The sequence below is a fragment of the Molothrus ater genome, chromosome 6 (genome assembly GCF_012460135.2).
Source record: "Molothrus ater isolate BHLD 08-10-18 breed brown headed cowbird chromosome 6, BPBGC_Mater_1.1, whole genome shotgun sequence".
Taxonomy (NCBI): domain Eukaryota; kingdom Metazoa; phylum Chordata; class Aves; order Passeriformes; family Icteridae; genus Molothrus; species Molothrus ater.
The window spans coordinates 8,814,725-8,828,316 of NC_050483.2; the positions used below are offsets into that span (position 1 = coordinate 8,814,725).

Consider the following 13,592-nt stretch of genomic DNA (forward strand, 5'->3'; position numbering starts at 1 on the left):
AAAACCATGTGTGGAGTCAGGCTTTGGAGACACACTTGAGGTTAAACAGCTAAGGAGCATTTATTAACAGAGTTGTTAATAATTAACAAAAGAGACTTTGACATCTGAGAGGGTTTTTCTCTCCCTGACTCCCATTTCCTGTCCATTGGAAAGACAAAACTTTCCATGGTGGAATCCCTTGTCCAGGGAAGAACAACTCAGCCAGGGTGTTTCTCCCAAGGCAAGTGCAGAAGGACCATTATACTTCCATGCACTTTTTCTGCTTCCCAGCACCTTCCTTGTCTCCAGTGTCAGCCAGGCCACTCCCTACCTGAGCTTCCTTTCAAAAGAGCAAGACTTCAAAGCAAAAGCTTTCCTGGTTGTCCCTGCCCATGGAAGAAGGAGAGATGGAATGAGATGATCTCTCCTGTTCCTTCCAACCTGTCCTGAGGTGACTTTATGAGCTGAATTGTGTCCCCATTCATCTGTTTAGCCCAGAAATAGGTTTTGCCCATTTCAGACTGGTTCTTGAGCAAAGAGGGGGAGAGCAGATGCAGCAGTTTGTTTTCAGAAGCTGCGCTCACTCCTCCCCATTCCTGCTCCCAGACCGTGCTGTCTGCAGCACAGACATGCAACAGACAGCTCTCCTTTGCTTTTGGTATTTTTTAACTAGCTGAGGCTGAAAAGTTCCCTGGACTGTGTTTTCCTTTTGCTTGGAACTGTTCAACCTGCTCTGGACTGAAAACCCAGAAGAGCACTGGGAGCTCACACCTGTGGCCCACCGGGGCCTGGGACGCGGCATTTTCCAGCACCAGGGGGACTGATAAGAGACTGAGTGAGCCAAACTACACTCCACAACAAGGACTTGCTGAATTTGCCACCTCTGCAGAACACCAAGGGATTTTATTGTCTAATATTGTTTTCAATTTTTTATGCTTGTGCACACTTTGCTTGATAAATAAAGAGGTTTTTTCCACTTTTCTTTGATGAAATCTTATCCCGAATAAGTTGGGGGGGCTGCTTGAATTTGTTTACTAGAGGGAGCCCATTCAGAGCCTTCCTCCCAAATTTTCCCTAAAGCAGGACACAACCCAAACCATTCCATGAGGATTCCTCGTGTCACTCACTACCACCCCAGGCAGGAGTGCCCCTGCTGCACACAGCACCAGCCTGGCAGAGCTCAAGGAGCATTTGGACAATGCTCTCAGGCACAGGCTGGGATTCTTGGGATGTCCTGTGCAGGGCCACAGCTCAACTCCATCAACCTTGTAGGTCCCTTTAAATTTTGGATATTTTATGGTTTTATTTTATGCTGAGTATCTTTCATGATGATTCCACTTGATGATGACTCCACTGTGTTGTCCCTGTGCCCTGGCTCTGGCACAAAAGCCTCAAAAGCCCTCTGGAAGGCAACACTACCAGAGGAGGTGAATTCCTTTGCACAGCTCCCAGCCAGGAAGTGAATCAGAGGGAGGGCAGAGCTCTTGGCACAGGTGAGCAGGAGAGAGCTGCTGGGGGCAAAGACAGAGAAGTCAAACGCCCTCAGCAAGAGCCAGTGCCCAAAATCAGCAGTGAAGAAGGGGAAGGGCATGACAGGAGCAGCAGGAGCAGGGCACAGAGCTTCCCTGGGAGCTGTTTCCATGGGCAGCACAGGAGCCTGGCCATCAGGGCCAGAGCAGAACAGGTCAGGCTGAGCACTGAGAAGAGGCAGCTCAGGACCAAGGCCATGGGCACCAAGGAGCAGCAATGGAGGGGGGTAGTGAGCAGGAAGGAGAGCAGCCAGAGCAGGGCACACAGGAGCATGGGGAAGCACTGCGAGCAGTGGCAGGGCCAGCAGGACACGCGAGGACAAACAGAGCTGTCACAGCACTGAGGGCTGTCAGACAGGAGACAGCGGCAGTGAAAGCCAAGAGGATGGGCACCTTCAGCCCAGCTGTCACACCCCACGAGCCCAGCTGGTGGCAGAAGCTCTCTGGGACAGAAAATAGCCCCAGGGGGATGATGATGGAGAGCAGGAAGGTGAAGCCAGCCATGGCCAGGCTGAGCACATAAGGGGTGATGGGGTTCCTGTGGATGCAGAAGCTGAGGAGCCAGAGCACAGCCCCATTCCCACCATTCCACACAGGCACAGCAGCAGCAGCAGCAGTGGGACAGGCACTTTGCTCCACTGCCTGTGGTCACACTGGCTCCAGTTGTCGTGGCTCTCCTCATTCCAGCTCCCCTTGGATGCCTTCCCACCAGGGTGGCTCCAGCAGGCAGGGCTGGCTCCCTCCATGGCAGGGGACAAAGTGCTCATGGTGACACCTCTGCTGCTTCTCCTGCCCTCACACAGCTGGAGGGGTGAAACACAGAGACACCAGGGCAACGCTGCTGTCCCCCAAACGTGGCTTTTCCCATCTTTTCCCAGCCACAGCTTCCATGTGGAGCAGCACAGGCAGGGCTGAGGGACAGGACAGAAGGCAAGTAGGATGTGGGAGCCTGGTCTGGGGTGCCTGGCACAAAAGCCAGGGAGATACCTCCTTCCTGGCTGTGGACAGGACACAGCTGGAGGAGGAAAACAAGTGGAGAAGGAAGGAATTGCCCATGGAGATATCAGAGAGCAAATGGATTTGGGATGGATCTGAGCTGGACTCTCTGGTGTCAGTTGATGTCACTGAGCTGATGGATTCCTTCAGCAGGACACTCGTTTCAATATTCCCTCCCTTTTCCCACACTGTTTATAGCTTTCACTTCCCTACAGACCTCAGTTCTGCCCCCAAAATCAATCACCAGGTTCCACCCAATGAGGGGGCCCTGATTAAGGTGGAAGAGAAGAGTCTGACCTTGTTTCCTCTGGCAGCCTGGAGAACTTCCCCGCAGCGCACTGCCCTCAGCTCCCAGCCTCCAGCTGCTGTCCCTGGGCCGGGATCTGCAGGAGCTTCCCTGGAATGGTCCCTTGGGAAAGGGGAGCGCGGCCCGCGGGGTGAGCCCGAGCGGCGCCCGGCGCGGGCTCTGTCCCAGCTCCTGCCACAGCCCCTGCTCTCCGTGCTGCCTCGTGTTCCCCAGGGCTCTCACACACAGGCAGCTGCCTCAGAGCTGCCACGGCCTCAGGCCTCTGCTCCTCAGCTGCTCTTCACTCTGCCCGGGAAATGAGCAACAGCAGAGAGCCCCAGCAACCACACCTGTGCCCAAAGTGCTTTGTCTCCATCTCAGCTTCTATTCGATTTTATAGCAACCCCAACCCCAAAATCTTGTCTTTTGAACTGCATGAACTTGCCCCCTGTCATCCCCTGACGTGGATCCTTATGACCCTGAACTACAAATGTGCTGTTAAACTTTCATTTCTGTTTCAAATGTGGTTTCCCCACTTGTATACCACAATTTAAGTGGCACCGGACCTTCACCATTCAGTTTCCAAGAAGATTCATGCAATAATAAATTCTGTGTGTGAGCTGGAGCACTGGCACACAGCAGAGGGATGATTTGGGATTTCAGCAATGGCATTTCTTCTGAGAAGAGGCAAATCCATGCTGCCCTCTTGGCTTTAATCCTTAGAAAGTTGCAGGTTTCATCTGAGTCATCCTCTACACTCCATTGGGAGTCTGAAAGCAGCCTACAGTGAATTCCAAGGAATTCCTAGAAAGCTGAGGTGAGATGATTCCTACCCAGGCTTACATGTGCCTCAGGGATCTGGGATGCTCCTCCTGGAAACTGCTGGCCCTGGGACCAGAGCTGTCACCTCTCTTCCTGCTGACATCGTGTTTGTGTCCCCAGCTATGGCATCTCACATTCCCTCACCAGCCCAATCCTTTCAAGGGCAAACACTTCAGGATTCAGGAGCTGATGCGGCTCCAGGAGAGTTGGAGAGGGACTTTGGACAAGGGCATGGAGTGACAGGACAAGGGGGAATGGCTTCCCACTGACAGTGGGTTGGGTCAGATTGGATATTGAGAAGAAAATCTTCCTTCTGAGGGTGCTGAGGCCCTGGCACAGGTTGCCCAGAGGGGTGGGGTCAGGTAAAAACAAACACAAGGGCTCCAAAGTGCAAGGAGGAGGAGGATGAGTCCTAATGAAGGGCTGGAAAGGGGATCACAACACGCCAAAACCTGGTCCCTCACCGCTTTCATTGCATCATCAAGGCGATTGGCAGTAATCAGGGTGGGCTCTAAGTGCTGCTGACCTGGCTGCAAGCAACTGAGTGCTGTCCTTCCCTTGGGCTGTGTGAGCCTGCATTGCAATGACAGGAATGGGAATTCTCAGCTCAGTTTGCTTTCTTGGGGCCAGGGAAGGTTTTGGCAATGATCCTGAAAATCAGCCCAGAATGGGAGGTGTTTCTGAGAAGCCCCCAGATGCTTGCACAGTGCTGTGAGCACTTCCAGCACTGCCAGCAGCATTCCAGCACCACCAGCCCCACCAGCAGCTCTCTGCTGCTGGAGGGACAGTGACCCCTCACGGTAGATAAATGAGGGATGGTAGAAACCTCCTGAGAGAGGGGAAGCATTTGGAGAATGTCCCATTTGGAAAAGAGTTTATAATCAGGAGGCAATTTCATTCAAAGAAATCTGCATGTTGGGCTACTTTCACTACAATAGAAAAAAAAGGTCAAGACAAAAAACTCACAGGAAGTGAAATTCTGACGTAGCCAAAGATTAAATTTCCGACTCTCCCGCCAAGCCTTGCAAAACAACACCAAGACAGGGCACGGAGAGGAGCCAGCAGGATGGGAGTGGGGAGCTCCTGGTGACCTGGGCACTTTCTCCTTCATGTCCCTGACCCGGCAGGAGCCGCTTTAGGACATGGATCCCAAAGGAGCAAGAGGTACCAGGAAGCGCCGCTGATCTGCACAGAGCCCTTTGCCTGCTGCTGCCCCCCAGGGAACAGGTCAGTGGAATGTTTGCCTTCCTCCCTACCCCACCTTCCTCTCCTGCAGCAGCTGCTCTGTTCCTGACACCCTCTCCCGCTGACCCCAGGGCCCTCGCCAGCTCCCCCCTCCTGTGCCCTGAGCTTTCCTTCTACATCTCCTGGTGAACCTCCCAACCTTTTCCTAATCCACAATTTCCACCGCCCTCCTCCCCTGCACATCTCACTCCTCCCCACTGAATCCTTCCCACTGCAGGCAGCTGCTGAGGGGTGGTGTGGTCCATCCCTGGATTCTCCAAGCACTCACTGCCCATCCACTCTGACCACAGCCAGGGGCCACATCCCACTGCCTGCCCAGTGTCCATCCATTGGGATGAGCATCATGTCCCCCCTGACAATTCATCCACTGAAGGGCATGATCTGTGTGAGACAGATGTCCCCAGCATAGCCATACACAGTGTGACCCTGCTCATCAGCCTCTGTGGGCTGGCTGGGAACGGGGCTGTGCTCTGGGTCCTCGGGTTCCGCATCCACAGGGACACCATGAAACCCATCACTGCCTACATCCTTGACCTGGCCATCATCATTTTCCTCTTCCTCATCTTCATGGTCCCCTCCACTCCGCTCTTCCTGGTGGAGGATTTCTCCTACTCCTCCATCATGCCCCCAGCATCCATACGCTTCCTTTTCCTCCTCTTCCGGATGTTCCACAGCGTAGGGCTGTACCGGCTGACGGCCATCAGCATCGAGAGGGGCAGGTCCATGCTCTGCCCACCTGGGCTCTTCTGCCACCTTCCCCACGACCTCTCATGGGTGGTGGTCAGTGCCGTGCTCTGGGCCCTTTCCATCACTGTCATCGCTGCCATTTCTGCGGTGAATTCCCTGTGCCAGTCACAGGAACACAAGCTCTGCCAGGGGGCTCTCATCTCCCTGTACATCCTCAACTTCCTCGTCTTTGCTCCATCCGTGGTCATTCCCAGCACAATCCTCTTCATTCACTTCAAGGCTAGCTCCCAGCAGCAGCCACCCAAGAGCCTTGACCTCATTGTCTTCCTCGCTGTACTCCTCACTCTCCCCCTCAGTCTCTGGAATTTCCTGCAGCAGCTCGGCTACACCACTGTGTCCCCCCGGCTTGTTCTCCTGTTTGCCTGCATGCACAGCAGCATCCACCCCTTCATCTACATCTCAGTAACAAAGTGCTGGAGGAACTGCTCCATGGGGTCCCTCAGGGAGTGCCTCCAGAGGGTCTTTGAGGAGCCAGAAGGGAGCACTGTCCCCAGTAATGATGCCACCAGGGACACGGGGACCTGAGCCTCTTGAACCCTTCAAGTGCCCCCATGCAGGACCATGGGGCAGGGACTTAGGATCACCCTCCCACCCTTATTCCTGCAGGGAAAGGGAGCAGAGGCAGTGACAGGGGCCATGTGGGAGGCATGCTCTGCACAGAGCACATTGGAGCATGGATTTGCTTCTCCCTCACAGGTCCTAGAGCACTTTACCCCCAAAAGAATCCTTCCCAACACGGCTGTCACCCCAAAATTCCCCCTGGCACCTGGTTCCTGCATCCCACTGACCTCTGATACCAATAAACAGCACCATGAACCCTGAGCTGCCTTTGCCCCCTCTGCCAGAACTTCCTGGCTTCCTCTGGCTGCTGCTGCCAGCCTGGAATGTGGCTGGAGGGAGGGGACAGAGAGGTTGTTAGCCAGGAATTCTGTGATTGTTTAGAAATTTCTGTAATGAACTATGTTTAATTAGTCAAGGCATATTTGACTGTGGTTTTTTTGCTGGTTTTGATTTAGATATGTGTTGGTTGAGTGTCAGTAGAAAACTTTATCAGCGCATAGCCCTTAGAGAATTTACTCAATTGTTCGAGAACAAAATTCAATAAAGTATTTTTAATGATTATCATATAACTAGAAATTACACATCATATAATAAGAATGATATCTTGAGATAATTAGGAACTCCAAGGCCTATACACACCAAAAGTGTTGATAATAAAATGTAAGAGATAAATTGTAATGGCAATAAGGGAGCCATTTCCCAGACTTGTGCACATAAGAAAACTTACAAAAATGGAATTGTCTAACCAGAACATCAAATCAGATAAATTATTGCTTAGCTGGTAAAAACCTGGGTTATCCATTAATCTAAGAGAGACAGCATATTCTGGTAGTAATTAAAAGAAACAAAACAACTACATAATGATGTAAAATATTGGGAGCACTTTTGAGAGTATCTATAAAAAATCTCTGATATTATAGGGTATAAAAATGCCTGGAACTTGTTGTTTCTTTGGACATATCTATGGCAAATAAATTTCCAAGATGTTCACAATTTTGACTCAAAATTGTTATTAGGCTAACAGGATTTCCTGTAAGACTTCAGTGTCTTGGTGTCTGCGGGGACACAGCCATGGCTTGTGCTGCCTGGAGCAACCATGATCCCCAGAGCTGGGCTGGCACGGACACGATGGCCCAGGGGCTCAGCATTCCCCACCCCGAGTGCTCTGTCAGTGTCACAGCAGAGATCTCCCCAGAGATCTTTACTTTTCAATGTTGTCAGCCAGGACCAAAGGTGTCTCTGCCTTCAGAAATTCTTCCTCTCCACTGCCTGCAGCTGCTCCCTCAGCAGGCTCAGGTGGTGCAGCAGCAAGGAGAGGAGGAGGCCGTGCTCCTCAGCACAGCCACCCCCTTCCAGGAGCAGGGTGACACCTGTGCTTGTCACCATGGGCTCCACGGGGCATCACCCCCCACCCTGGGGCTTCCCTGGGGTCACCAGCCCCACCACACCCCACACCTTCTCTCCAGCCCCACCACACCCCACACCTTCCCACCACATCTTCCCACCAGCTCCATCATGTCCCACCCCTCCCACACCACCCTCCCATCCCACTCCCCATGCAGCCCACCCACCTCCCGTCCTTCCCATCCCTCCCAGCCCCGTGCCTGAGGCTCCAGTCCCTCCCCACCGCCTGCTCACCCCAGGCTGCCCTGGAAGGCTTTGGGGCCGTGTTTCTCTTGGAGATGCCCCTCCCCAGCTCCATCCCTGGTGTCCAGCCCCCCAGCCTCCTTTGGACACAAACAAGAGGCACTAAAGGGATGGCTCCACTGCTCTTCAATGGGCTGGAGAAGCATGGAATTGCCAGGAGGAGCAGAAACACTCCTGGGGTCCTGAGTGGGGCAGGAGAGGAGCGGGGAAGTCTGGAGGGGAAGGCAGCCTGGGGGGAATTTCTAGAGGATGTCAGAGGGGGGCATGAGGCCTTAGGATTTTAGCATTTCTATTTTTCATATCCTGTACGGCATTAGGGCATAACTCTAAACTCCATGGAAGTGTTAGTTAACTGTCTGCACATTTTGGGCAGACAAAACAATCCCTCTAGGACTGAAATTCAAGGACACTCTACTACCTGAGGCCAAGAAAAGTACAGACAAAAATGAATTGAGGTAGGGAAAACTGGGGCTAAATGACTTCATTACCTGAAGCTGTAATTGGGGGATTAACCCCTGATTTGTAAATGGACCACACTTCTATCTGTCTGAAAAACTCATGACCATTTGTCCATTTTGGGTGCAGCCGCTCTCGGAGCCTTGGAGTGCCCAGGGTGAACCTTGTGAAGGCCTTTCATCAATGCCTCCTTTTATTCTCTTCACCTGGTCTGGCCTCTGTTCTAGGGAGCCAGCCCAAGGCTTCAGGCACACAGGGGCTGGAGGGGGCAGGAGGGCTCTGGGTGCCACCAATCCCAAATCTCCCACTGGACAGCAGCAGAGCCCAACAGGCCACACCTGCAGCCAGGGAGTGGCCAGGGACTGGGAACCCATCGGGATGGCATGGCATGGCATGGCATGGCATGGCATGGCATGGCATGGCATGGCATGGCATGGCAGGGCATGGGAAGAGGAGCGGAGATGGGAACTGGGAGTGATACCAAAATCAGCTGGAATAAACTTTCAAACCCAATGGGAAGCATTAGGAAGCAGGAATTCTTTGCCTCCAAAGGACACACAGATGGAGCTCTCCATATTTCTGTTAGGGTTGAGACTTTACATCAGGGGTTTTATCCATCATAAGCACACAGAGTTGTTAAAGTTTGTTTTTCTTAACTAATACATAAACATCACTTTCCTGGGACTCATTTCCATGGATCCACCTCCTTCTCCAAGTCCTCTCCTGGCCCTGGAGGTTCATTCACAGGGGTCCCTGGTGTTCATATTCACTGAGTGCTGAGATATTAAAGGTGACCTTGCCTTCAACTTTTCTTTTGGCCATGCAGTGTTGCTTCCTGTTACAGAACTTGCCCCAAAACCACTGCAGGCCTCCAAATCTCTTTCTGCACTGGCTCCAGGCACGTTTACCATCCTGTGTTCTCCTGAGGACCTCATTGGAGCTGGACTTTCCTCCTCCCTCCTGGGTCCTAGAACCCTGTGGCCAGGAGGAGCAGGGACACTGCCGGGGGTCCCTGTTGGAGCACAGCAGGATCGGGGCTGTTGGGGGTGAAAAGGGGGCCCTGGGGATGGTCTGGGGTGTTGCAGGCAGTTTCAGAAGGGTCAGGAGAGGCTCGGAGCGGGTTGGAGCAGGTGTGGGTGCCGGCAATCCCAAATCTCCCCACTGGAGGAGAGCAGAGCCTAACAGGCCATGCTCAGAGTGGGGAACGGCTCCGTCTGGGACACCTGTGGGATGTGATAGGATGGGGTGGGGATGGAGAGAGGGGTGGAGATAGGGATCAGGATAGGAGGACGAAGCAGCTCAACTGTGCTTCCTTGGCCCAGACCATATTTTGGCTCTGAGACCTCAGAGCCCTTCCTGGAACAGGAGCAGTTTCTGAGAAGCACCCAGCTGCCTCACCCACACTGCCTGCACTGCCAGCATTCCAGTGCCACCAGCACCAACGGCATCCCACTGCTGCTGCAGAGACCATGACACCTCAGGAAAGAGTAATGAGGAATGGTTGAAACCCACCTAGAGAGGGAAGGCAGTTGGAGAATGGGACACTCTGCAGGGAAGGAGTGTTTCTCATCAGCAGAGAAAGAGGAGGCAATCACAAAAATGTTCATTTTAGAGCTTCTGACAAGAGCTACTTCCGCTGTAGGAAAAAAAAAAAAACATCAAAAAAACCCCCACACCCAACATAAATAACTCAGAGAAACTGAATTTCTGAAGTGGGCAAAGTTGCAATTTTCGATTCCCCCACTACCCCATGACTCCACTGAGCCTTGGGGTGCAACACCGGGACAGAGCACAGAGAGGAGCCAGCAGGACAGGAGTGAGGAGCTCCTGGTGAGCTGGGCACTTTCTCCTTCATGTCCCTGACCTGCCAGGAGCCGCTTTAGCACATGGATCCCAAAGGAGCAAGAGGTACCAGGAAGCGCCGCTGATCTGCACAGAGCCCTTTGCCTGCTGCTGCCCCACAGGGAACAGGTCAGTGGAATGTTTGCCTTCCTCCCTACCCCACCTTCCTCTCCTGCAGCAGCTGCTCTGTTCCTGACACCCTCTCCCGCTGACCCCAGGGCCCTCCCCAAATCCTCTCTCTCCTCCTGTGAATCCTGTCTGTGTCCTAATACTGAAACGGGCCAGAACAAACTTTCTAACACAATGCAAAGCATGAGGAAGCAGGAATTCTTGACCTGTACAGGACACAGAGGGATCTCTCCTTGTATTGTGTGTATGGTGAGGCTTTACAACAGGGTATTAATCCATTAGAACCACATGTAGGCATTGAAAAGTTTTTCTTATCTAATACATAAACACCATTTTCCTAGTACTCATTTCCATGCATCCACCTCCTCCCGCAAGTCCTTTTATGATCCTGGAGGTTTATTCAGAGGGGTCTCTCTGCTGGTCATATTCAATGAATACTGCCATATTAAAGGTGCCATTGCCTTGAACTTTTCCTCTGGCCATGCACTGTTGCGCCCTGTTCCAGAATTTACCCCAAAACCACTGCAGACCTCCTGATCTGTTTCTGCACTGGTTCCTGCCATGTTTGTCATCCTGTGTGCCAGCCTTTACATCCTGTGAGAAACAACGGACCATTTTAAACTTTAAAGGTTCATTAAACCTTAACAAAAAATGCAACCAAATGACTGAATAATCAGAAGCAGGCCTGGAAGCTTCCCTCATGGCTGCCCACCACGTGTCTGGCTGATCTTCAAGATGGATGCTTCACCTCTGATAGCCTGGGGGTTGCATCAGCTAAACCTGGCCCCTCCCAAAGTCTGTCACTCAGCCCTTCTTTGTGTTTATTGCTGGAGCCTGCTTTCTTGCAACTTGACTCGAGGGTCAGGTGTTCTCATGCTGCACCTCTTCCCCCCAGCAACAAGCTTTTGTACACCCCTTCTTTCTGCCTGTCCTAGATGGCTCAGGCTCACTAATGGAAACAGTACAGAGGGGAGAGAAGGGGACTATGGGGAGAACAGGGGACATCTAAACAACAGACTACAATAACATAATTATATATCAATAAAGCTTCTCTTAATATTCACACAGCATTCATCCCTTAACTGTGAGACTCAGTCATCTCATTATCCATCTATAACACATCCTTTTAAATTTTGGCCACTTTACTTTGGAACAACTTCAGAAGAACTGAAACTGTTTATTCTCTGTGTTATTTATTAGCCCCCTGCCAAACAGCCCTACCCTCCCACCTCCCTCTCCCACCCCACAATTCCCGCTGCCCTCCTCCCCTGCACATTCACTCCTCCCCACTGAATCCTTCCCACTGCAGGCAGCTGCTGAGGAGCCGCATGGTCCATCCCTGGATTCTCCAAGCACTGACTGCCCATCCACTCTGACCACAACCAGGGGCCACATCCCACTGCCTGCCCAGCGTCCATCCATGGAGGTGACCACCGTGTCCCCATCTCCTGCCTCACCCACTGAAGGAGATCATCTCTGTGAGACAGATGTCACCGATGTGGCCATACACAGTGTGACCCTGCTCATCGGCCTCTGTGGGCTGGCTGGGAACGGGGCTGTCATCGGCCTCCTCAGCCTGATAAGCCGTAACTACCGCATCTTTCAGCTGGCTGTCACTGATTTCCTCTTCCTCCTCTTTGTAGTCCCCTACGCCCTCCTCATCCTGGTGGAGGACGTGTCCTGCTCTCCCATCTTGCCCGAGCTGTACCTGAGTTTCCTCTTCCAGCTGTCAGTGGTGTCCCTGTACTGGGGGCTGTTCTGGCTGATAGCCAGCAGCAATGTGCTGTACATGCGCAAGCTCTTCCACCTCTGCTACTGCTGGGAGCCTCCTGAGCGCCTGGTGTGGGTGGTGGGAACTATCCAATACTGGGCCTTCTTTGCTCTCTTCACTCTCATTCCCACGGTGACATTCCTGTGCCCATCAGACGAGCAGGAGCACTGCAGGGCAGCTCTCATCTCCATGAACACCATCATCCTGCTCCTCTTGGCTGCACCCGTGGCCATTTCCAGCACAGTCAATTTCATTAATGCCAAGTGGGGCTCCCAGCAGCAGCAACTCAAGAGGCGCGACATCGTTACTTTCCTCGTTGTGCTCTTCATGTTCCTCCTCACCATCTGGAATTTCCTGCAGCAGGTCCGTTACATTGTTGTGCCCTCCCAGGTTGTTTTCCTGCTCGCCTGCATCCACAGCAGCATCAAACCCTTCATCTACTTCGTGGTGGGGAGGTGCAGGAGGCCCTGCTCCATAGGATCCCTCCGACTCTCCCTTCAGAGGGTGTTTGAGGAGCCAAAAGAAAAAACAGCCGACAGAAATGATCCTGCCATGGACACAGTGCTCTGAGCCTGCTGATCCCTTCCACTGCTCTGATGAAGGATCCCAGGAAAGTGGCTGAGGGGCAGTCCTTGAGCCTCTTGGTTAATCAATATCCACAGGATCACCCTCCCCATGGTGCTGTATTCCTGCAGGACAAAGGAGCACGGGCATTGCCTTGGGTGATTTTTGTGGGATGCTCTGCAGGGAGCACATTGCAGCATGGCTTTCCTCCTCCCTCCTGGATCCACATGGCTCCAAGCAGTGCAGCTGGGCTCAGTGCTGTCCCCCAGCTCTATTCCCCATGGAATGACCCTCATGGCCTCGGCCCCAGGGAATGAACTCCCTCTCCTTTGCCTCAGCAGATGAGTTCCATGGTGTTTTCAGGGAGCTCTTGCTTGCAAAGAATGGCACACCTTCATCCCTGGGGACACACCCAGCACCGGGTGCCAGTGATTTCCTAAATCCCTGCAGGGCTGGTGCCTCTGGATGGCAGGAGAGGGGTTGGGATCACAGGGAGCATCCTTCCCCTTCTGTCCAGCAGAGCCAGCCCTGCATTCCCAGCTGATGGGAAGGGACACCAGGTAGGGCTGCAGAGCTGGGGAGGGACAGCAACATTCCCTTATCCTTTCCGTGGGAATTTGTCACATTCTTCAATTCCAGAATTGAATCCTTCTGAGTAAAGTGCAGGGTCGATAGGGAACTCCACTGAACTCCTGTGCCTGTATCCAGAAAATACATGGAATATGGAAATTCCATCACCAGATGCTTGGACCACTTAATTGCACAGAAATTAGGGGATTGTGCTGCTCTTCTGCAGAATGGGGCCATCCATCCTCTGGTTCCCCAGCATCAGTGTCCAGGGAAGCCCTTGAGCACCTCCATCCTGAGCCTGGCCACCCTCAGGAGGAGCTGCACAGCCACTCTGCACAGCAGCTTCAGCCACAGTCCAGCCTGTCCTGATCTTTGTCATTCTGGAACCACCCCTCAATCAGATTTGGATTCATGGTTTTTGTTTCTTTCCACTGTGGAGGTCCCACCC

General features: G+C 52.8%; 3 protein-coding genes across 3 annotated transcripts; 2 read left to right on the forward strand and 1 right to left on the reverse strand.

The window, feature by feature from the left end:
- Nucleotides 1-1,273: 1,273 nt before the first annotated feature.
- LOC118686997 (mas-related G-protein coupled receptor member A-like) lies at nt 1,274-2,275 on the reverse strand. Its single transcript, XM_036383637.1, is given in 4 exon segments — nt 1,274-1,573; nt 1,576-1,811; nt 1,814-2,092; nt 2,095-2,275. Coding segments are annotated over 4 exon segments (996 nt in total).
- A 2,456-nt stretch (nt 2,276-4,731) lies between these two features.
- On the forward strand, nt 4,732-13,568 carry LOC118687751 (mas-related G-protein coupled receptor member X1-like). The gene is made up of 2 exons (XM_036384863.2): nt 4,732-4,839; nt 11,549-13,568. Exon 2 carries the CDS (start codon nt 11,660-11,662, stop codon nt 12,578-12,580), a length of 921 nt encoding a protein of 306 aa, XP_036240756.1. The 5' UTR covers nt 4,732-4,839; nt 11,549-11,659; the 3' UTR covers nt 12,581-13,568.
- LOC118686998 (proto-oncogene Mas-like) lies at nt 4,755-6,510 on the forward strand. The gene is made up of 2 exons (XM_036383638.2): nt 4,755-4,776; nt 5,177-6,510. Exons 1-2 carry the CDS (start codon nt 4,755-4,757, stop codon nt 6,127-6,129), a joined length of 975 nt encoding a protein of 324 aa, XP_036239531.1. The 3' UTR covers nt 6,130-6,510.
- Nucleotides 13,569-13,592: the final 24 nt, after the last annotated feature.

Excerpts from the sequence above, each read along its gene's own strand:
- LOC118686998 (XM_036383638.2), top strand. The coding sequence starts at position 4,755 with ATGGATCCCAAAGGAGCAAGAG. Across the intron at positions 4,777-5,176 it reads GGATCCCAAAGGAGCAAGAG|TGTCCATCCATTGGGATGAG; the intron begins GTACCAGGAAGC and ends CTGCCTGCCCAG.
- LOC118687751 (XM_036384863.2), top strand. The coding sequence starts at position 11,660 with ATGGAGGTGACCACCGTGTCCCCATCTCCTGCCTCACCCACTGAAGGA.